Below are 25628 nucleotides of genomic sequence, written 5' to 3' on the forward strand. Positions count from 1 at the left end.
TGAGAGGCATTCATAATTTATCACAATATGATATTACATAATTAACTGACCAATTACTGTGATGAGTTGAAGGTCTCTTTCATCTTTCTTTTTCATCCTCACAATAATAATAATAAAACAAGCTCCAACCCGAGCTTATAAATTTGTGCTATCATTTGGTCACTCTTATTGTTCATGAATTTGAACTTAATCCAGACCCTGCGGTGCATCAGCTTGACTGCACAAAAAAAACCTTCAATCTTTTGACTTGGGAATATCAGTGGGCAGTTTTTAGAGGAACTCAGTGGTTGCACAAAAAGGCAGAATATTAAAAAAAAAAAAATCCTTTGTCCTACAGCGTGGTACATCTGCGATGTCCGCTTTCTTCACTGCTGTTGGAATCACAAGTCAATGAACAGATTATTCAAATAAATTCCTCTCCTACAGGTCTCCCACTGTAATTTTTCCCCTTACTGTGTTTTAAAACATCTCATGGTCCTCCCTCAAACATTGTTTGTGATTACACTTAATTAATTCATTAATTTATTTATTATTTATTTATTTATTTTATTTTATTTTATTTAGTTATTTTGCAGTTTTTCACACAGATAGAACGTTTCTCAGTAGTTAAGATGCTTTTTCTAATTCTTTTAATCCAATTTCTAAACATCTAAACATCCAGGAATAATTTTGTACTGGGTCATAGTGATTGTTTAAAAGAAACAGGACATTAACATTAACAAAATATTGATTCACCTCATATAAAGTTACATAAAAAAAAAAAAAAAAAATCCTCAAAACAAATTGTTAACGTTTAGGTTATGTGATGTAGCATGTTTAGCATCGATAGCCTAAATGATCAGTGGAGGAGCTGGAAAATCATTAGTAAATTGCAAAATTTAATATATTTATAAACAATAATATTTTACTCCAATTAATTGTATTTCAGGAGTTCGTTAATTTACGTAACTGCAAGCTCAAGCCTCCGTCCCATTCTCTCGCGGGGAATTTGGCCAAACAGTTTTAATAAGAGTTTGACTGGGAATCAGAGTTTATCTAATGAGTGAAGTCACCGGCATTTCGTGCGTAAAGGGGAGGTGTACCGTGCCTTCATTTCTCCACGCGCGCCACTCTTCTGCCCAGTGTGTGCTGGGAACTCACAGGGACAGGTTGTTGACGGTCTGTAATGAGGAAGAGACGCGTGATTAAATTACAAATATTACGAGCTCCATAAGACATTATGTGGGACTGAGCATATGTGCCGAACGGCAGCAAGCAGTATGGTTGGAGACATCGAGCCTTCTGGAAAACATCCAAAGATCTAACACAGACTCCTGTGTTATTTGGTTAGACACTAACAAACTTCATTCTTTCCTATTATACCGGAGTCTTAATTATGATTCTCTTCAGAACTTGGTCAACTGTAAGACTGGTCGCCGTTTTAATGAGTTTGGGGATTCACCAGAGCAACTGGAAGGCAGTAAGTTATCAGTGTGTGATCCTATGCTCTAAACATTTATATTAAAAAATATTGTAATACTTTATTGATACACTGTATATAGCAATTCGTTTTTTGCAGTTACATGATTTTGATTAAAATTATTGAAAGTCTTAGGAAATTGATCATATGTATAGCCTATGTATAGCCAGTGGTGTCTGCTGTGGGCTGTATGTCCCCGATATTAAAATTTGTTAGCCTGGTTGTATAACATATTTATGGATTATTTATTTATTTATTTATTTATTTTTCAGTTGACCTCATTGTAGGTGAAAATACATATTCACGTATAGGGTGTTACAGTATAATTTGACCACATGATCACTAATTCTGTTCACCATTTTTTGTAACAAATAGATTTTTAAAATTACAAATATAATTAATATGAAATCATAAGAATATGTAATTATAGTCATGCTGAAATAATTAACAAATACCTCTACTGTTTTAAATTGAGTATAAAATGACAAACTATAGGGTCAAGTTGACTTTCCCAAAGTATTTCATGGCAAATATTAGTATTTGCCTCCAGAATCAGGCGAGATTTCCTTGAGAGATATTTGCATATTTATTTTAGAAAGCATCACACTGTACCACTGATGTAGACAAAGTATGGTGTAATGCTGTTGGAATGACACTTCATACAAATGAAAAGTGTTTTATAATGGCCCTGACATGAAAGTGTATTAAAGTTTTCCTCCAGATTCAGGTGATGTTTTCTTGAGAGAGATTTACATATCTATTTTAAAAGGCATTGTACTGCACCACTGACTTAGAAAATGTATAGTGTATGCTGTTTGAGTGGCATATCTTAGAAGTTAATAGCACTGCCTCCAGATTTAGGTGAGATGTCCTTGAGAGCGAATAAATATAAATGCAAATATAAATAGATATGCACAAAATATATATTTATTTCAAAAGGCATCATACTGAACTAATGTTGTAGATGAAGTATAATCCATGCCATATGATTGCCACTGTATCCTTTAGGGATCAGTCCAGTGCTCTATTTAATGTGCTGTATCTGCTATATTTAATGTGCTGGTGTGTCACAGATGTTGAGTTGATTAGCAGTACTGACCTGAGATCCTGGCCTCCTTTTAATGATGTTTTCATGACAATTTCCAGTACAGGAACACTGTCATGTTTTAACTCCAGTGGCAAAATTAGGTTCCTGTCATGAAAATTAAGTGGGCAATTCATGTGACTAATTGGCCTCTAAACTCTATCCAGGTTTACCAAACCTTTGTGTTATGCAAAGGTGGATCATCATTCCAATTTATGAGGACCACAGGCTTCACAAAAAGAGCACAAATCAATACTGTAATTAAATATAGTTGTTGTTTGGTACTCCCTCTAATGATATGGCTTTCCTTTCCTGTAAGGAGGTTCATTTCCTATAATAATGATTCCATGTGCTCATGAGCCTCTTCCTCAGGGCCACTGGATGCTATCTGACTAATAACAAGATTCTTATCAGTCAGTTATTTTTGCCCTCTCAACATATTCAATATTTCTGATCAGGTCACCAGTGCAGAGGTTAGAGTGATTCAAGACAACAGGTGTCTATTTACAAATATGTTTGAGATATTTAGATATGTAGCCATAAAGGGATTTTTAGCACACTGCTCTATCATTTTTGGGCCAATGATACATTTTATAATGCAGATTTGTGGGCAGACATATGGAAGCGGCCTTGAACACCCTTTATCAGCAGATGTGCCATAATTGGTTTTGCTAAGATAGGAGACTTGACCTTTTTGGGGACTTTTAGAGACACATGGGAGCAGTCAAATCCTGTGGATTGTTTAATTGAAACCAATTGTTTATTGGCCAGGTGTGTCACCAGTGCTGGTAGGATACAACTGGTTTGTTTGTTTGTTTGTTTTTTTCTCTGCACATCTTTTCTCTCTCACCCATACTGGGGATTCTGAATGTGATTTTACGTTCTGCAGCTCAAATGAAATTTGTTGGAGTAATGCAGCAAGGTATTTTCTCGTCACTTTTCCCTTCACAATTTCTATATGTCAAAGTTGAGCCTTGGCCTTGGCTTGAGGAAGTGCCAGGGAGATTTGTACTATCTGGTTGGGTTTAATATGCTGAATACATGCAACGTAAGCATATGAAAAGAGGTTATTATACATTCAGTAGCTTACCATTTTTTAATAACCACAGCAGTTTGTTTTGCCAGATTTTCCCACACAAATCTCCATCAATCTTTTGAATATTCACACTCTTTATAGATGCTCACAAACACAAATTAAAACTTGAAAACATGAAGTGTGTCTGTTTTTCAAAGCAATGCTTTTCGATTTCCTCTTTTATACAAATATTTAACTGCACATTTAAACAGACAACCAGTCTCATTTTAAAATAAATTTAGCGGATTGCCATTATACTGTGTGGTGTTTCAAAGCAAACCTCCATCATTTTCCCTAACTACAAAACATCAAGTTTTACCAACTGCTCTTTATTTATGTAAATTATATTTTTATTGAATGCAAATGCAAACAAAATAAAATTAAAATTGTATGCAAATTGTATTAATAATGTAAGATTCCAATTGAGCCCAATTGTGACAAAAGTTAATATTTACTTTAAGTGTGCCTTCTAACGACTTATATTTTGCTGGAGTGCAATGGATTACTTTTACTTTTAATCATTATTGGAGTAATTAATGACAATGTATGCTAATCTAAATTTTACAGTTTGTATTTTGTACATTGGTTAGAGGCTGAAAAACCTATATAATTGGTGGAAATATTACCATTGCAGTGTTTTGGTGGTGCTCAGATAGAAGTCATGGGTGTTTGTCCTGTGGCTCCATTCAAACTGTCAACCAATAACTTTCTTTAAAATATAGTGGGTTAACTGCAACTTGTTATTTTATTGTTTTTGAATTATTACCATATGTCTGCTTTATATTATGAGTGTTTTTTTGCTAGGTATTTGAAATCAGTTGTCCACCCTGATGATTCAGATTCCGTTTGAGATGTGTGAGACATGTTTGTGAGACATTCTTTAACTTTGTTGTACAAATGTACTTCATCTAACCCTGAGAAAACTTCCCTAACTCATCCACATCCCCTCCTCTCTTATCTCACCTGCCAGCAGACGAGAGAGAGGTCACCGAAACCAACAGTTCCACCGTCTGTTCTGGTTTTGAATTTGGAGAGAACACAAGCACTAGCAAGCACTCACAGGCAATTAGACAAGCAAACATGCAGACTTTTCTAAACACAAACAGCCGTAAACACATTCAAACTAGCGTTTTCACTGAGTGCATCAACGTGTGTCCCAACAACATCCATTTCTGCCTGTCAGCTCAGTGAAGGGAACATAAACACGACTTTCACTACTGGATGAATAATAGTCAACATAGCTGGAACGTTTATCCTTGATTTCCATGCTGACGTCATACTTTTCATTCGATTTACACGTAGAGGATGATTGATATGACACACAGACCCCTGAGGCGTCCCTCTAGAATACATACAACAAATTCACTTTTTTCTAGTATTGTTATGATTCACCACTTACTATGTTTTCCTTTGGAGGTACGTAGGTCTGTTTCAGGAACTTCTGAATCTGTTGATACTGCTCGTTCCACCGTAACCTCAGGCTTATTCGGATCATTAGCATTCACCCACCTCTGACTCTCTCTCATTCCTCTCAGGAATAAGTGGGCGGCCATTACAGGTCTTTTTATGCAGCAAAGAGGTGAAACAGAAGCAACTTTTCCTTTTTATGTTGTCGATGAGACAGCATCCCACACATTTTGCTATACGTTCATTCTCTCTTTATTTCTCTCACTATCTGTAATACACTTAACTATAGTAAATTATGGCAAGAGAGGCTCAAAGTGGTTCAATGGCTGCTTCAGAGATAATGAGATTTTTCGGACTCATTTTGTTGTGTGGCTGGGGTTTATTGACAAGATGTTTCTAAGTCTCAGTCTGATAAATATTTATATCCTTTATATAGACATACAGTATATTTCAAATCTGTTAACCCCCAAAAAAGAACTATTCTGCATCCTTTTGTCTGTTTGAAACCCATGTGATCTTTCTTCTGTGGAATACAAATGGAGTTAAATGAATGCAAATAATATTTGAAATGTTAGAATTTTTCCTGATTGTCAATTTGACTTAATGGCAAGTGACTAAAATTGTGAAACTGCTCTTTAACCAGCTTTCTCTAATGGGCTCAGCATGTTTATGCAGTTTTCGTAATATGTACTGCAGTTTGTAGTTTCATTTGCCTCACACGTTTTTTTTAATCATCATCAGGTGGAAACGATTCATCCAGAATGTGCTGTGGTGGCTGAGCATATGAAGGCTCGAAAGCAATGCATTCAGACTCAAAGACAAGAGGCCCGCAACAGCAACAATATCACTGGTGAGTTTACCCATCTGAACTATTATAATCCTTATTACTGTACATCTCTTTATGTCCTTAATGTCTGTCCATTTGCTCATTGGTAATAGGACATTTTTTGAGATGGGCAGGAATTTTTGAGAGATTCTTGATGAACATGATTCTCAGACTGAGAGTGTTTCTGATTTACTAGTGAGCTGAAAATTAGGTTTACAATTTTAAGCACTACCCTTTCCTATATAGGCCAGGTCAGGCAAGGTAAATAAAGGATGCAATCATGTGTAGAGATTTAGGAGATTAAAGGCAGTTATTCAAACAGAATGGCTGCTGATGAAGGGTGAGGATCAGTAGAAAGGATCAATACAACTCCTTGCACTGTGCTTTCATTGTCAGTGATCAAAGAATAATGAATCATATTTTAAGCATGATTCTGTTCACTAAGGTTTTAAGATGCATTAAACGTAATATTTGTCGACAGAGGTTTTCTGCTTTTCAGGGATATTGATTTTTTGTCTTTTCATAACAGCCTAGTTGACTTTAGGGATAATCTGTAAAGCACTTTATGGATAAACATGTACATTTATGTTGTCTTAAAAAAAGTGTATATATATATATATATATATATATATATATATATATATATATATATATATATATATATATATATATATATATATATATATATATATATATATACAAAACTAAAAAAGGGAAAACCACATACTGGAATAACTGGAAGAATTTACTTAAATCAGATATATATATATATAATAAAATAAAAAGTTTGACAAACTACAGTATAGATAGATAGATGGCTGTATGTCAAGTCACTCACTTTAGATAGATAGATATATAGATAGATAGATAGATAGATAGATAGATAGATAGATAGATAGTTATTGGTCACATCTTGGTCATCTCCAATTTAAAAGGAGATGACCTTTTAATACCTAAAAAGGCAAGATCTTTGTATAAAAATATCCATGGAAAACCTTTTATTAAATTTACCTCTTGATTCATTGTACCTCCCATTGTTGAACAAAACTGAGTACACAGAATGTGTATTCCATTTCTGAACAGAGGCTTTTTGTGTTGTTCCATATAGACCATATCCTTGAAGACTCCAGAGTAGTATATTGTTTTCCATGAAGTCCATGGTGACCTCTGTATCACCCACACAAATCCAATCAAAACACATCAAAAAACAAGTAAAGACGCACATCACAGCAGCAGGAAAGATGAAGCACATGAATATTTGCTGCTGTTTAAAATTTAGATTTGTTTATTAAATATACACTCTCTAAACACATTGGACACAGCCTTATTTTATATGTAAATGAAACTCTTTTCATCTTGGCTGCCCTTAAACTCTGGAAGGATTTGAGAATAACACTAACTTAATGCACTAAATCCTTATAAATCATCATATTAGCTGCAATTGTGTAGACTTTGAGTAGAATTTCATTATCATTAGTCACTGTTGTCATTTAAACTATATTTAGCAGAGTTTAAACTCGTACAAGGGATTATGAATTACACTGAAAATCGATGCTTCTCCATAGAGAAGGTCTTTCCAGTAATTTTCATGACCACAAACTGTCCATAAAGAGGATCTGTCTTTGTAATACAGCAAAATGATATTTCAAAAATCTCAACTGTGTATCTTCCAGTTTCTCAAGAGACTTTATTTGGCTGTACTGTAAGTGGTGACTCAAGCAAGAAAGCAGCCTCTGTGGGCATGACAAATGTTGATGAGACAAATTCATTTCATAATTTAAGTTAGAGGAGCAAACATAATTTTAAAAAATTAGAATGCACAACCTATGAGTTTCCTAAGATTATCTGCAGTCAATAAGATGAAAAGTTGCTGTTAAATCTAATTAATAATAATTTATAATAACTGAGCACAAAATTGGATAATTAGAATAATTGCTAAAGGATTTTGTGAAACTGAAGACTGGAGCAATAGCCTTGCCATCACAGGAGGAAAATTAGATTTTAAAATATATTCAAATAAAAAACAGTTATTTTATATTGTAGTAAATTGTAAGTGAATTTTCTGTTGATGACCACATTATTATGTATTCTATTTAAATAAATGATTTACATGTGATTATTAAAAAAAAAAAAACATTTTAATTATTAACATTGCTTTTTATAATATTTTTAAGTACCCAATTTGTCTTTAGAGGACTCAGGACATATTATTCCTGTCTCATTCCAGACTGAGCACTTTTTTGTGTTGATGTCAGCCAATTAGTATTGTCATGACATAATTTCCTTCAGCTTTAGAGTAATTTATCACATTTACGCCTTAGGTGATTGTATCAAAGCAAGCTGGCTGGAGGACTAATCCAGGATTAAGATTAATAAAAAAGGTATTAGGCCTCCCTGGGCTGATATGCCGGTATAGGTGTCAGGTTGGTTGGTCCAGTATGGTTGTTTCCATCTTTGTAGAGCATTGACGAGTGTGGTTCAGACATACTAAAATGTTTTTAGAAGTCAGTATACCAGAATCAGTGCAGGTGGAAGTACTCCCCCTGACTTCTTAATTGAAACCCACGTTTCTCTGCTTGTTGCTCCGCATAGACTTTAATTAACACTGATCTTACAGAGGGGAGGAGGGCAGGCGCCATGTCCCTCTTTTGATGTATTACAGAGCAGCCTGGGCTTGACGCTAAGTTAGAGAGGAAAGAGGCAGGGCAGGACTCAGTGGCCACTTCTTAACGGTCAGCCAATCAGGTGGGCGTTCAGTACAACATGAAATTTGAAACAACATTTCTCCTGCATGAAATTATTGTCTATAGGATGTATTAAAAATAATAAGAAAATTGTACCATGAAAATGTTGAGAACGGATTGAGAGAGAACCCATGGAGAGAAAAAAAGAAAATGGGAAAGATCAGCAAATATCTTTCTGCCCCTCAACAGATTAAGCAATAAAAAATAACCAATGACCTCAATTCTACTATTTATAACATGTCAAGATCTACAGGAAGTGATAGAAGAGCCCCTCTGTGAATTTACAATTAAATTATATTCATTCAGCAACTGCCAGAAAAAAAGATTGGATGGTTTTACATCTTGCCCTTGCACGCCACATTTCACACAATGCATCTCTTGCCCTTTCCTCCCTTCCATCATCACTGGGAGAAGCATCATTATCTATAAGGTGAAAATAAAATGGGTATTTCATGTATTATCAAATACCAAAAAACAGTAGATTCTGGGATAGTGAGGGGTTCAATGGATTTGAAATAATATAAATCACCAAAAATCCCAATTTCAAAAAAAAAAACACAAAAAAACAAAAAAAATCTGATATCCATTACTAATATGATTCTGTCAAGCTCTTAAAAGCAAGTGGGGATAGTTTTTGTTTTAATACTAATTTATGCTAATTTCAAAATGATCATATCAATAAAAGTGTATCTGCAATACTTATCTCCAAATGACAACAAACAAGTTGACTTGAATTATTATAATACTTTAAATATGCTTGGTTGTTTTAGGGTAAGTGGTGAATTAGAGGTTTAGTGTTAGATTATGGCACACTGGTACATATTCATAGTAACCTAACAGATTATTTATAATAAAATAGAGAGTCCCTAACAGCAAATACGATTGTAAAAGATATTAGTAGAAAGGAATAAAAGACAGAAAAAAATGGAAAGATTTCTGATAGCTATGTCAGAGTCAAGGGAAATAACATTTCATATCAGGATTCGATACATACAGTTGTCAGACACAAGATGGGAACAAAGAGGTAGGTGAACATGTAGCAGTATTTGTGACAGAGGTTTCAGACACAGGTGAAGCAACAGGAATAGTCTTGACACGAAGAAGGTTGGAACTTAGCTCTGGTTGTGATGGAAGTAGATGACAGAATCGGAAGGCGGCACACAGAGAACTGACGAGGAAGGAACAACAGGTATCCAGGGGAACAACAATGGTAGCGAGGGTTCAGGTAAGTACATGTGGGTCAATGCTAGATCAGACGAGGAGTGAGGGAAAGTGATAGTCCTTATATGAGAGCCTGGTGATGATGGACAGGTGCTCAGAATTCTGGTGATTGTGAACGAGTAGGCGTGGCATGTGGAGAGGGTGTAGGCTGTGACTCCGTGACAGTACCCCCTCCTTCACGGGCGGCTCCCGACGACCGACGGGGTCTGCCACGACCCCGAGGAGCTGGATGATCTGGGTGTTCCTGATGGTATTGGGTAAGTAGAGTAGGGTCCAGGATGTCGTTGCGGTTCACCCAGCATCGTTCCTCGGGGCCGTAGTCTTCCCAGTCCACAAGGTATTCCAGCTGTGGACCCCGTCGTCTGGAGTCGAGGATGGCCCGTACCCGGTAGATGTTTTGAGTCTCATCGATGGCAGGAGGAGGAGGTACCGCATCATCACCAGACTCTGTGGAGGGAGGAGATAAAGGGTCAGTGTGAGGTTTCAGTAACGAGACATGGAATGAAGGTGAGATACGGTAGTGAGCAGGGAGGTTGAGTCTGTAGGTTACTTCGTTCAGCTGCCTCTCGATGGTAAATGGACCAATATACCGGGACGGATGTCCCGAGTGGATAGCCAAACCTTCTGGCCAGGTTGGTATTGCAGAGTGGGACCTCTTCGGGCATCGGCTTGTTCCTTGTCTCTCCAGACTGCCTGTTGGAGATGCACGTGAGCCGAGTCCCAGACCCTCTCACTTTGCTGGAACCAGTGGTTGACAGCTGGAACCTCGGAGGGCTCACCTGACCAGGGGAAGAGGGGTGGCTGATAGCCCAGGACACATTGAAACGGGGTGAGCCCAGTAGTGGTTTGAAGGAGTGAATTCTGTGCGTATTCAGCCCAGGGTAGGTATTGGCTCCAGCTGTCCTGGTTCTGGTGGCAATACAGTCTCAGGAATCTCCCGACTTCCTGGATCTTAAGCTCAGTCTGGCCGTTGGTTTGAGGATGGTATCCGGAGGAGAGACTGATGGACACCCCTAGGAGACGGAAGAAGGCGTTCCAGACGCGCGCGAGATGAATTGGGGACCTCTATCCGAGACAATGTCCTCTGGGAGTCCGAAGTGGCGGAAAACTTGATGGAAGAGTGCTTCTGCCATCTGTAGATCGGAGATCGAGCTTAGAGAAGATACGGGCACCTCGTAGCTGTTCCAAAGCAGCTGGGACCAGAGGAAGGGGATAACTGAATTTCACTGTTTGGGAGTTCAGGTGACGGTAGTCTATGCACGGCCTCAAGCCTCCATCCTTTTTGGCCACGAAGAAGAAACTCGAAGCGGCAGGGGAGGTAGATGGACGAATGAATCCCTGACGCAGGGCCTCCTGAACGTACTTCTCCATGGCCATCTGTTCCGGGATGGACATTGGGTAGATCCAACCCTTTGGGAGGGTCGCTCCAGGCAGGAGGTCGATGGCACAGTCCCATGGCCGATGAGGTGGTAAACGTGTAGCCAACCGCTTGCTGAATACATCCTGGAACGCCCGGTACGCTGGTGGGATTTCCACTATCGCATTAGTCGCCGGGCTCTCCACAGAGGTGGACAGGAAAGGAAGATGATCAGGAGTTGCGGGAGATTGCGGTTGGGGCTTTCTTGGGCGATTAATACACTTCTCAAAACATTCATCACTCCATTTGAGAATCTCACCGGTTGCCCATTGGATATGTGGCTGGTGGGCATTTAACCAGGGGCGTCCCAGGATGATGTCCGCGGTTGTCTCCTCCAGCACCATGAACGTGATTTCCTCCATATGCAGGCTGCCAACGTGGAGGAATAGTGTGGGGGAGTAATGGCGGACACGACCTCTACCCAGAGTCTTTCCTTGGATGGTGAGTATTCTCAGGTCGACTGGGCATTTCTTCGGACGAACATTTAATTCTTGGAGGATCTGGGTGCTAATGAAGTTCCCAGCCGACCCAGAGTCGATGAGGGCTTGCGCTGAAACACAGGAATGAGAATTACCGACATGGACCAGAGTTGAGAGGTTTGAGGTGGAAATTGGAGTGTACTCACCGCTGGGTGTGGAGGTCGGACTGGGCAGTTGGAAATCACATGTCCGTCTCCCCCACAATAAAGACACAGGTGATTATTCATCCATCGAAGATGCTCCGCGTTGGTCAGATGGTTTGAATCAACCTGCATTGATTCAGGTGCTGGGGCGGCGACAGATGTTGAAGCAGGCAGAGGATTGACAGCGGGAGTATTCATGTGGGAGGCATATAAACGTTGTGACACTCTGATAGTCTTCTGAATAAGATTCTCAAGTCCCATGGTGTCGTCGTAGATGACTATTAGCTGCTGAACCTCCCTTCACAGACCATGACGAAAAGCAGTTATCAAAGCAGTTTCGTTCCAACCACTCATTGAAGCCAGAGTGCGAAATCGGAGAGCATACATGCTGACGGACTCCTCTCCTTGATGAATATATAACTGATCATGGACAGACAGTTCAGCGGTATGATGACCAAAAACATCTTTCATGTGAGCAAAGAAGGTGGATAGTGAAGTTGTTACCGGAGCATTTGTTTCCAAGAGGGGTTGAGCACATTGTAGTGCTCGTCCAGAGAGAAGCGAGATGACGAATGCAACGCGACCGCATTCATTCTGGAACAGCTGAGTGTTGGCCTCGATGTAGAGCGAGCACTGAAGCAAAAACCCGCTGCAATCCTCCGCCGCGCCGCTGTATGTCGCTGGTCGGGCCACGGGACTGGCAGAGGCAGCTGACGAAGTAGTCGTTGTTGCAGGTGGCTGCTGGAGTGCTTGCTGTACGGCCGTGATGATCTCGGGAGAAAAACATGGGTTAGCCTCGTCGTGGGTTGTGGTAGTGAGGACCGTACAGCGTGAACCATTGCAGCAAATGGATCCGAGGTGCGGTCCCCGCCTGTGTCCGGAGAGCTCTGCATAGGGTCTGATCTTCTGTCAGACACAAGACGGGAACACAGAGGTAGGTGAAAATGTAGCAGTATTTATTGTGACAGAGGTTTCAGACACAGGTGAAGCAACAGGAATAGTCTTGACACGAAGAAGTTTGGAACTTAGCTCTGGTTGTGATGGAAGTAGATGACAGAATCGGAAGGCGGCACAGAGGAACTGACGAGGAAGGAACAATGGGTATCCAGGGGAACAAAAAATGGTAGCGAGGGTTCAGGTAAGTACATGTGGGTCAATGCTAGATCAGACGAGGAGTGAGGGAAAGTCATAGTCCTTATATGAGAGCCTGGTGATGATGGACAGGTGCTCAGAATTCTGGTGATTGTGAACGAGTAGGCGTGGCATGTGGAGAGGGTGTAGGCTGTGACTCCGTGACAACAGTCATATTAGTATAAGTTTTTACTTAGTGCTGGTGTCAATGTGATGAATGAATACACAGAGGAGGCACAGCCATATAGCTGTATTTCAGTGAAATATACTACTGAGAACTCAATGCCATTATCAGTTTAAGTGTATTAGGTTAAATTATGTGTGAGATTATGCTGATTCACAGTTCTGCGACACGACTAAGATTGATTCAGTTCCATTTATACCGTTAATGTATCCAATTCGTAACTGTTAGAGCTTCAGATATACAGTATAGATTCCTAGAACCTTCTGCAACAGCAGAATCTTAATAAAGGATGTGCTTTTAAAAAAATAAAAATAAATCTTCAAAAACTTAACAATCATTTTACAACTGTACTCAAAAAGTCTATAAGTAACATGTTCATATTTCATGAATCCTATTTGATAAAATTCTGCTTGTCCTGACAGAGACAGCACAGGCAGTCAGATGGCCTGGCCATAAAAATAAATGCATAGCTTTTTTTCCAGCAGTGCTTTGATATTACTTACATTAATAATAATAATAATAATAATAATAATAATAATAATAATAATAATTCATTACATTTATATAGTGTTTTTCTAGGCACTCAAAGTGCTTTACATTGTCAGGGGGTATCTCCTCATACACCACTAGTGTGCAGCATCCACCTGGATTATGCGATAGTGCGCCAGAACACCCACCACACACCAGCTTTTTGGTGGAGAGGAGACAGAGTGATGAAGCCAATCAGTAGATATGGGGGATTGTTAGGAGGCCATGATTGTCAGAGGCCAATTGGCAAATTTGGCCTACTCTTTCGATAGACACTCAGGGATTTTTAATGACCACAGAGAGTCAGGACCTTGGTCTAATGTCTCATCCGAAGGATGGTGCTTGTTGACAGTAGTGTCCCCATCACTACTGGGATGCTAGGACCCACATAGACCACAGGGTGAGCAACCCTCACTGGCCTCACACTAATGAGGTGGCATCAGGCCTTTAAAGTCTTTCTTGTTTCTGTGGGGACCAGCCCAGGCTCCATATTTGTCTGTACATTCCAGAGAGCTACACGCTTTTTTTCCAGCTCTTCCTATGATGTTCAGTCTTATCTCTCTATCAAATATTTCTCCATTACTGCAAAGGCTGGTGTTAATTTCAGGTGTTGTTGTGGTTATATGTGATCAATGAATACATTATTTTAATAACTATTATTATTATTATTATTATTATTATTATTATTATTATTATGTGCATTAAGTGAGAATATGGTGAAAAGAGATAAGTAGCTGTAAGAGGCAAGTGAGTAAAAATAGAAAAGCTAAACTGAAATTAAGCAATCTTTTAAGATCCGTTGTATATATAGTTTTGTGTATTTTTGTGATTTTGAAGCCCCCTACAGTTAACTGAGTGGAAATCACTGTCGTAATTACAGCGTATAGCTGTACACGTGTATTTGTTGCTGCTGTAAAGCAATTTCATAATCACCAAACTTACAGAGGCTGCATCTGAAATCACATACTCTCTTGAGTAGGTTTTTTTTTGAATAAGTAATTACTTCCACAAAAAGAGTATGTTCTATATACTGTAGCATGAATGTGTGTAGTTTGAACGTAAAATGGACATACTATATTCGCTATATTGTGATTGTCACATGACCTATAGAGAGGGAAGTATGCCATTTTATATGTAGAACAGAGGTTTGGGAGGAGTGTTGGTAAGAAACAGCAGTCATTTGACTTTTGCAGTATCCGTACCATTAGAATGATTTTGAGGTTTAAAAATTAGAGTGGTTTTAAATCAGAAAATGGTTTGAAAACCTGAAGCAGAATTTTATATTATGCATTATTGTGGCACTGCTATAGAAGTGAGCAAGTTTTTCAGTGAGAATGACTCTGTTCTCCAATTAAATACTTATTTAGTTTGTCAGTGTTTAGATTTGAGCATTAGGACTATTTTAGTAATATTTATACACTATTATAGAATTTATTAATATTATTTTTTTTCACTTTTTATTTTAATTTGTTTTAATAATTGTATGTGTTTTTGTTAAAAGTTTTTAAGCTAGTGAAATTTAGAACAAACAATTCTATTTAGCTAATTTATTTTTGTTTCAGTTTTAAATATTAAGTAATTAAACAGAAGTTCAGTTGGTTGCCATGGCAACATTTCTAATTTATTTATTTATTGTTTTATTTAATATAATATTTATATTTATTTTATTTCAGCTTTATTTGAAAATAGTAGAAATCATTTTTACAGTTTTAGTTAACAATAATGACACTAGTGTATGTGTGTATAATATACAAAAGGATATATATCTGCGAGCAGTGGAAATAAGATCACTTGCTTAGATTTGGCAGTCATATTTATGTAGTCATGACCAAATATGATCCCTGTGGCTCTCATTATACTTAGAATCTTCTTCGATCATCCAGCTTCAGTTTCCACACTTCTCTTATATTCCTCAGACAGATGCTCACCCGTGAAGAGTGGAGATGCCTAGCTTATCTAAACCTTTTTATCAATTCTATGTGCGCTTGTGTCTATGCCCTTTATCACTCTCCTTTGCCATCTTAATGTCCATCATCTGTTTTTCATCTGCTCCTGTCAGTCTGACAGGACACCATCTATCTATCTATCTATCTATCTATCTATCTATCTATCTATCTATCTATCTATCTATCTATCTATCTATCTGTCTGTCTGTCTGTCTGTCTGTCTGTCTGTCTGTCTGTCTGTCTAGTTAATAGTGAGAACTAGACCTTAAAATAAAGTGTGACCGATGTGTCTGTATGTTAGTAAGTTATTTGTTTTTGTGTATCTCAGGATGCCGTACCGAGTGGGATAATTTTTGGTGCTGGTACAGGGCAGAGGTTGGACAGGTTGTCAACGTCTCCTGTTACGAAGTGTCTCAGTTCTTCGCGATTAATCATGGTAAGCTACTGCTATCCCATGCAGCTTTTTTAATATCTTTTTTTTTTTTTTTTTTTTTTTTTACCGTGGCTGTTATCAAATAGCTGTGAGATGAAAGCTAATTTTTAAGACTGAATCTATCATCTGAATAAAATGACGTGGATTAGATGAGTTGCTGGATTCTCACAGTGGTGGTCCAGGAGCTTTTTGTCTGTGCAAACAATACAGACAATATTATGAGTACCCTAAGAAGCTGTCATCGTGTAATTTTAAACCACTGCAAAAAATCACACACATTCATCTTTTACAGCACATTCCATGCCAGACCATACTCTTTGGTTGGTCTCTTGTGCACTCAGGCACAGCGAAAAGACTGCTTAAAAGTCTTTTCTGACGCACCAACACAGGGCAATAAAAGTGACAAGGCAAACACACACAGAGAAACATAATGAGTGCTCTGTAAATTCATAGCTAGACCTCTGAATATCTGGATATCATAAACTGTTAATAGTTGCTAAGGGACACTGAGTGTATTTGTTTTCACAGGTTGAGTAAATATTACAGTTATTTCTCAATGTTTCTCAATGTGAGGTAGCAAATTGTACTCATGATGGATTTTAAGTGTTGTCTACAGGAAATTGGTATCAACATTTACAGACTACTGTATGTTACATGTCAGAGGTCCTAATCTGTCACAAGATTACATTTTTTTTTTTACCATCTTGAACACAAAACTCCCGTACAACTTGATATAGTCACCACCATTCTAGATGATGGATGGGTTATTTAGTCATGAGGAGCAGGATTTGGGGCCAATGAGATTTAATGCTGGTCAGAGCAACCCAGAGGACAAAATCGTTTACATTCTTAACTTTATTGTGTTGCATTAGAACACAATGAAAAAAGTGAGACGACCATGGTATTTATTTAAAGTGCATTTTTATATTTATCTAATGGAAAAATCATAGTTTTGTTAATTTTTTTTCACTTCAGTTTTGTCCACTCCCCATAGAAATATGTAGTAAGACTATGCAGGCTAGCTTTACTGACAGCAGAAAATATTGTGGGTTTTATTAATTTTCCTGGAGTTTATTTTGTTTTGGTACATAACAGAAAATATGATTATGTTGTAACATTATGTTGTAAACACTTTAGATCATGTCTGGAGAAAATATTGTAAGTATGGTACACTGAAAAAAATGGGAAAACACAGATTGTCTGATTTACTGAAATTGTATTATTTGTGATTTACAAAATTATGTTTCTAAACTTTTTTTGCTTTCAGTGAATATAATTCTCTATGTGCAGTCAAAAATTTGGCTGCAACCAATTAGATTTTGTTTTTTTTTCAGTGCACCATAGGAAACAGGAGATACACATAAGTTACGCACACTGGCATTGAAAAACATTTAAAAATCATGAACCCAGCATATCTGCTCCAGGGCTTTTGAGAAATCAATCCAAAGGTTGTGCAGGCTAAGAAATATCAACACACTCATGACACAACTGCTATCTGCATCATGCTGTTCTTCCATGCCCTCACACACCTCTATGAATATGTGAGTAGAAAATGGACCTGCAGATATCTACATCGCTCCGTTCCAAATCTTGCTGAAAATGTGCCAAGGAAATAATAAAAATATTAAAAATCAAAGCAGGTTAAAGCAGGCATTATAGCGGTGGCTGTTAGCGCTTGTTGTTCCATCTCTTCAGTCCCCCTAGGCCAATGCCTGACATCTCCAGCTCAGAAAGCATCAGCGGTCAGGTCCTCACTACTCTGTCTTCCCCAACTGTGGCTTCAGGGAGACTTACGGTACATGATGTACTCTGCTTTATGGTAATGCTAGAAACAGCGGGTGGAAAGAACTCCCATTGGCAAGCTAGCACTGAACCACCCACTTAGTAGGCCTTCAGAATGGCCAAGATAAGTGTAGGTGAGGAGACAGAAGGTTATAGGTTAGCTGTGATATCAAGCCTTACAGTGTTAACTAAGGCATAGTCCAAATGAAGTGTGCTATGCAAATACAGTACATTCAAAAGTATGAGCTTATTTTTAGGCGAGTTTTTCTATCATTCCTCATTATACCTTTTTCTCTTTTCTTGCTAAACATTTTGTGTGACTAAAGTTTTTTTTTAAGAGTTTATTTCATCCAAATGAGAGCAATGTCTTACTGAACAGTTGATGTTTATCATATTAGTATCATATTTTTAATTTAATGTAGCTGGCAGGTAGATTAAAAAAAATTGAATCTGAACTAAATTCTAGATTTAAAACAAATAATTAAAAATAACACAGAACAACTTAACATTTTCAATACATGAAAACATTAAACAAAAACCACACACAGTGTACTTCATTTCTCTCTCTTGAGCTTCCTCATGTATATATATATATATATATATATATATATATATATATATATATATATGTGTGTGTGTGTGTGTGTGTGTGTGTGTGTGTGTGTATATATATATATATATATATGTGTATGTATATGTATATGTATATGTATATGTATATATATATATAAATATATATATACTAGGGCTGGGCAAGTTAACGCGTTATTATCGCGTTAATGCATTAATTGATTAACACCGAAAATTATTTTATTGCACGTTAACACAGTTATTTATTATTATGAAATTCCGTTGCCCACTGGCTCTGAATACACATCCAATCATGGGTCACAGGAGGGGATGCTCCCGATCAAATTAGTTAGGCTAAGCATAAACATTCATAAACCACTGTCCACTGTTACTATTTACAGAAAAGAATGCAACGAGCTCGTAATCATGACTTTATAAGTTGGAAATAGGAAGTTTCTGATAGCACGTGAAGACAGCAGAGAAGTGCTTTCGCTCAACACAGTGGAGTGAATCATTTGTTAATTTTATTGTTTATTATTTTGAGTTGTATGGGACACGGTAATACATGTCCCTCTCACAAAATATTGCTTTACAGATCTATCGCTTTTGCTGGTCAGAAATATTCACGCAATCATGTAGCACGTATCAGAACATCTCCACTCCAGCGCAGTTAGCGCCCACACTCACTGATATTCTCCTGCATCCGGCACACACGAGTCTCTACCCGCCCCTCAAGTGTTGTCCCGCGCCGCACGCTGCTGCGATGGGTCCCGCGATCTTTGTAGTTCTCTAATAGGAAGGTGCCTGTTATAATGTTATGATCGAGGCTCTGGACTCTGAGCATAACTTGTTTTTCTATAACAAACTATAAAATATTTTCTGTGCAGTGACAAATAACTTGTTTTATAATTAATTTAATTACATTAATGTTATAAGTTGAGATTTAGGCTACAATAAATATTTTAACTGCTACTATGTAAAAGGAACACTGCTTTAAAAAGCACCTTATTTGTTTAAAGTGTTTGCAAACCAAATGTTATTACACTTTTGTTCATATAGCAGTAAGCCTACTTTTAAATGAAAAAAAGTGAACAATACACTACTTTTGAATGCATTATTAGTTTTGTGCATAACGATGCGATTAATCACAGACAATAATGCTATTAATGCCCAGCACTAATATATACAGTTGTGCTCGTAAGTTTACATACCCTTTGCAGAATATGCAAATATGTTAATAATTTTAACAAAATAAGAGAGCTCATTAAAATTGCATGTTATTTTTTATGTTGTACTGCCCGGAATAAGCTAATTTACATAACAGATGTTGATAATAGCTGAATTTATAAAAATAACCCCGTTCAAAAGTTTACATACCCTTAAATATTAATACTTTGTGTCATTTCCTGGATGATCCACAACTGTTTTTCTGTTTTGTGATAGTTGTTAATGAGTCCTGCATTGGTCCTGAGCAGTTGCCTGCTGTTCTTCAGAAAAATCCCCCAGCTCCTGCACATTCTTTGGTTAAAATTTTCAGTTTTCTCAATTTTCAGTTAAAGGCAGTTCATCATTGAATTCAGTGATTAAATAGTTTCTGTGCAGTCAAGTTGACAATATCGGTGGATATTAAGTGTCCCCAACTAAGCAAGCCAGAAGCGACAGCGGCAAGGAACCAAAACTCCATCGGTGACAGAATGGAGAAAAAAAAGTCTCAGTTGGAGGGCCAGTTCTCCTCTGGCCAGACGAAACAAGCAGTTCAATTCCAGGCTGCAGCAAAGTCACATTGTGCAGAGGACTCATCTGGTTCCTGTGGTCTTGTCCCGGTGGCCGTCTAGGAGACAAGGTCTTTACTGGGGATCTGTCTCTGGGGTGCATCTAGTTGTCCTGGTCTCCGCTGACATTCAGGGCTGTCAAGGTCATATCTAGGTGCTGATCCACCATCTGGGCTGGATACGTACTTGATCTGGGTGACTGCAGTGACCATCTGACCTGGATACAGACTGGATCTGGAAGCTACGGTGACCTCGGAATAAAAAAAAAAACAGACTAATATTAGCGTAGATGCCATTCTTCTAACGATGTAGCAAGTACATTGTATGTTATTGGAACTGTTCCCAGTTCCGGTTGTCCTAATTAATGCAGCCTAAAAATACTTTAATGGATTTGAATATTAGAAATGCGTTAGTGTGTTATGTGTAAGCCAGGTTAAAGAGATGGGCTTTAAATCTTGATTTAAACTGACAAGAGTGTATCTGCCTCCCGAACAATGTTAGGTAGGTTATTCCAGAGTTTTGGCGCTAAATTGGAAAAGGATCTGCTGCCCGCAGTTGATTTTGAAATTCTAGGTATTATCAAATTGCCAGCATTTTGAGAATGCAGCGAATGTGGAGGACTACAATGCAACAAGAGCTCGATCACATACTGAGGTGCTAAACCACTCAGGGCTTTATAAGTAATAAGCAAGATTTTAAAACTTATACAATGTTTAATAGGGAGCCAGTGCAGTGTTGACAGAAACGGGCTAATATGGTCATACTTCCTGGTTCTAGTAAGAACTCTAGCTGCTGCATTTTGGACCATCTGGAGTTTATTAAGTGTGCAGAACAACCACCCAATAAAGCATTACAATAATCGAACCTTGAGGTCATGAACGCATTAATAAATGTCTCTGCATTTGATATTGAGAGCATAGGTCATAATTTAGATTTACAAATGCTAGAAACATGGCTTTCAAATAAAAGATTGCTATCAAATAGCACACCTAGTTTCCTAACTGATAATGAAGAATAGACAGAGCAGCCATCGAGACTTAGACAGTGTTCTAGGTTATTACATGCAGAGGTTTAAGTCCGATAATTAACACCTCTGTTTTTTCAGAATTTAGCAGTAAGAAATTACTCGTCATCTAGTTTTTTATATCGACTATGCATTACGTTGGTATGTTTTGCTGGGCCCTGAAGTAATATAGAGCTGAGTGTCATTAGCATAACAGTGAAAGCTAACACCGTGTTTCCTAATGATATCTTCCTGGGGTAACATGTAAAGCGTGAAAAGTAACGGCCCTAGTACTGAGCTTTGAGGTACTCCATACTGCACATGTGATCGATATGATACCTCTTCATTCACTGCTACGAATTGATGGCGGTCAGATAAGTATGATTTGAACCATGCTAGTGCACTTCCACTAATGCCAACAAAGTTTTATAGTCTATGCAGAAGAATGTTGTGGTCAATAGTGTCCAACACAGCGCTAAGTTCCAGTAGCACTAATAGAGAGATACAACCACGATCAGATGATAAGAGCAGGTCATTTGTAACTCTAATGAAAGCAGTCTCAGTACTATGATACAGTCTAAATCCTGACTGGAAATCCTCACAGATACCATTTTTCTCTAAGAAGGAATAAAATTGTGAGGATACTACCTTTTCTAGTATATTGGACAGAAAAGGGAGATTCGAGATTGGTCTGTAATTAACTAGTTCTTTGGGGTCAAGTTGTGTTTTTTTAATGAGCTGCTTAATAACAGCAAGTTTGAAGGTTTTGGGGACATATCCTAATGACAATGACGAATTAATAATAGTCAGAAGAGGATCTATGACTTCTGGAAGCACCTCTTTTTTGGAGCTTATATGGAATAGGGTCTAACATACATGTTATTGGATAACATGGTTTAACAAGTTTATACAATTCTTCCTCTCCTATAGTAGAGAATGCACATCAGCTTTGTGTACTGCGGTTACCGGGGAAAACTATATATCTGCAGTTCCGAAGGTGAAACCTGCTGGCAGAGAACGAATTTGCTTTTTCAATAAGCCCATCTGCTATTTTTGCTACATATTTTTACATTTGAAAGCTAATGCATTATAAAAATCTAAACAATTAAGACATTAATAGATTATTAATCTATAATAATTGTTTAAATTAATATAATAATTGACAATTTTGACTCATCCCTTTTCTTAAAAATTGTTTAAAGTCTCAAATGTGAAGTGCAGATCTTAAAAAGGTCTTTAAATGTCTTAAATTTTACTTTAAAAATCCTGCAGATACCAGGTTATTGTATGGTACCATTTGGAATAACAATTTTTTTTTTTTTGAATAAGCCCTTTTTAACTGTCCTCTTAGGTTGTTTTGAGAATGTTCTGTAGGCCACTAATAAAAAAAATGACCTCTGTATATTCGTTTGTTGCAAATTTACAGACAATGCATACAGATATATTTACATTGGCTTGTTGGGGTAATATTTCTGTCCACTGAGAACAATTTTTTCCTTCTGAAAACTGCATAAGTTTTATAGTTAATAAAATCTTTAAAAAACAAAATACAATAGTTATACTTTAATTTCCTTCAGTAAAAAGGATATTGAGTAAGATGGTGTAAAAGGTGTGTGGAGCTTGATTAGTAATCTGGCCCTTTGGTATAAAGGAGAAAAAATGCAGGCCCTCGTCACTATCAAAGTTGCCCATCCCCGATCTGGAGTATGATTATGACAATGAGTAGGTCCTGACACGTGTTGTCTAACCCCAACAGAGTTCAAAATGTCTATGAAAGCTGATCCTAATGCATCTTTTTCATTATCAACATGGATATTAAAATTACCAACAATTAAAACTTTGTCTGCAGCCAGCACTAACTCGGAGAGAAAATCAGCAAATTCTTTAATTAATACTATATGGTGCCCTGGTGGCCTGTAAACATTAGCCAGTGAGAACAACTGTGGGACTCATATGCAACTATTGCAGAAGGTTTAAATGCTCACCGGTTTTCCTCACCAGAAGGAAAAACTATGCATTAAGAGCTGTGGGTTGAAAACTTTTTTGGGTAAATGTAACTTATTTTGTCTTCTGAGAAACATGTAACTATCTTCTGTAGCCTCTCAAGGGCAGTACTAAATGAAAAAAAAAAATATGATATTTAGGCAAAATAGAAAAAATGATCCCCATTCTGTTCAAAAGTTTTTACCCTCCGATTCTTAATGCATATTTTTTTCCTTCTGGAGCATCAGTGAGCAATTGAACCTTCTTTAAAAGTTGCTTATTAGTCCCTCAGTTGTCCTCAGAGTGAAAAGATGGATCTCAAAACAGGGTCAATTTTATAAATTCAGTTATTTTAAGTTTATATTTGATGTTTATATGGAGTACATATAAACATCTGTTATGTGAAATAGCTTATTCAGGACAGTCACGGATGACTGGGCATTTCTACTGAAACACTGACAAAACCCACTTGTACACACAGACTGAATAGAATTAGATTTATTTTGTTGACCAAATTTTTATGTGTCCCTGAGTGACAGGTGACCTCATTTCTTCAAGTCCTGTTTTAATAGAACACCGTTAAACACCAAAAAAAAAAACCCGACAAAAGTCTGGAAGATACAACTTCTCATGCTAGTTTATTTTGCAATCAGAGAGAGAACAAAGGATTCTCTTTACTGCTCAATGCTCAAATAGACCATTTCCTCTCGAGAATGATAAAAAATAATAATGGAGAGAGAGCGAGAGAGAGAGAGAGAGAGAACATTCATCGTGAGCCACTCTCCTGGCATGCAGTGTATTAGGGTTTGAGTTGCATTAGAATCCAGAGGTTGTTATGTTCAAGGGTTGCAAGAGAAAGAGGTCTTTGATTTACTGCTTGCACTGAACCATTGGACCTTTATTGTTTTTGTGTACAACCAAATTCTAGTGTTCCCAAACCAATTCAGGTTTAAGAGGTTTGGTCAAAGAGAGTGCTGTTTTTCAGGGCTGAGGTTCAGGTAGACTAACAGCACAACTTTCAATGTTATGTTGCATTTTTAAGAACAACATATCAGGAAATATTCAGTAACATCTTGTTTTGTTTGAAACAATACTGCAAGGTAGTTTGTGTATTCTTCTTCTGAAACAAAATAAAGAATAAACTGCATTTCTGTGCAGCACAAACAGTAGTGGTTTTGTTCCTGAATGAAATATTTTTTGAGTGAATAATTCATGGACTTATATTTATTGAGTGAATGATTCATTGACTTAATGAGAGAAAAAAAAATAATAATAAAAAACCCACTTGTTACATTGCTGAATTAATACATTTTTATTCTTAACTTGTTTTTGTTTTTTTCTTTTCAAAGGAAACCTCTATAGCTTGTGTTTCAAAGAAAAAAGCACATTTCAGATTCCTCAGATTAACAATTTCAGACTACTATTGCAATTTCACATACTCTTTATGAGTCTGTCTGTTATATTATAGACTGGGGCTCATTATACAATAACAATTTCATTATACAGTGACATGCAGGACATACAGTAAGTCCTATGCTGGAGAATGCATAAAAACTGTATATAAACATAATTTGATCCATCTGAGCTCTCTATCCACATACTGTATCTAAATATCATGAAATGCAACAAAGGGTACAAGCAGACTAATAAAAACATAATCTGTTTACTGTCAAATGGTAATGAGAGGAAGGACCTGTGGATTACTGTAGCAGAGACTGTCATCCTTAGTAATTAAGATTTAAAGTTATTGATTATAAAGCTTATACAGTAACACAATGTGGTATAAAATCTAGAACAAATGAAACATCTGCTTATTTTTGTGACTAATTAAAGGGAAAAAGTACTAGATGTATCTGTTACAGGCAATGTAATGAGCAGCTGTTGCGGTCTGGTGTTTTACAAGTTTCTCTTTTCCACATGATGTATCAAAATGCAACCTATACAACGTTGCATGCTGGTCATTATGTTTAACATTATTTTAATGCAGGTTTCATAATTAGGAATTGCACCAAGAGTGGCTGGACAAAAATCTACCCATCCTATGAGAATGCTTGTGAGATTGTGAAGGACGTGGAATCAGAAACTGAGGTGAAAACTTTACTACATGCAATATTGTACATATCCTCAGATAATTGTATGGCATAGTAACTGTATATGCCAAGTTCTGTCATGAAACTAATGATATTCACATGCATAACACTACTTGGCACAAACTGACTGGTTCATGTTTCATATGCAGCCAATGAGCTTGCTCATTTACATTTAAAAGGCTGGTTAGCATTAACTAGAGCAGTTCTCGGTGCGCTTTCAGAGTTCCTCTGAAACCCTTCTCCTTCCCTAGCTCCACCTGTAAAGATCTGCTATGGGTTATTATATATGCTACTTGTGCAGCAGCAGTACTGTATATCTTAAATACTCACAGCCCTGTGTCGGTGTATGTA

At 37.4% G+C, this 25628-nt stretch overlaps 1 protein-coding gene across 1 annotated transcript in view; it reads left to right on the plus strand.

Annotated features, from left to right (window-relative positions):
* The first annotated feature begins 1086 nt into the window (after positions 1 to 1086).
* LOC109064942 (vasoactive intestinal polypeptide receptor 1-like) overlaps positions 1087 to 25628 on the plus strand; it is a 30588-nt gene continuing 6046 nt past the window's right edge. The window contains exons 1-4 of the mRNA XM_042726013.1: positions 1087 to 1459; positions 5767 to 5875; positions 15973 to 16080; positions 25175 to 25275. Of these exons, the coding sequence (XP_042581947.1) occupies positions 1376 to 1459; positions 5767 to 5875; positions 15973 to 16080; positions 25175 to 25275 (402 nt within the window). The 5' untranslated portion in view covers positions 1087 to 1375. The remainder of the gene's footprint in view (positions 1460 to 5766; positions 5876 to 15972; positions 16081 to 25174; positions 25276 to 25628) is intronic.

The sequence above is a fragment of the Cyprinus carpio genome, chromosome B6 (genome assembly GCF_018340385.1).
Source record: "Cyprinus carpio isolate SPL01 chromosome B6, ASM1834038v1, whole genome shotgun sequence".
Classification (NCBI taxonomy): Eukaryota; Metazoa; Chordata; class Actinopteri; order Cypriniformes; family Cyprinidae; genus Cyprinus; species Cyprinus carpio.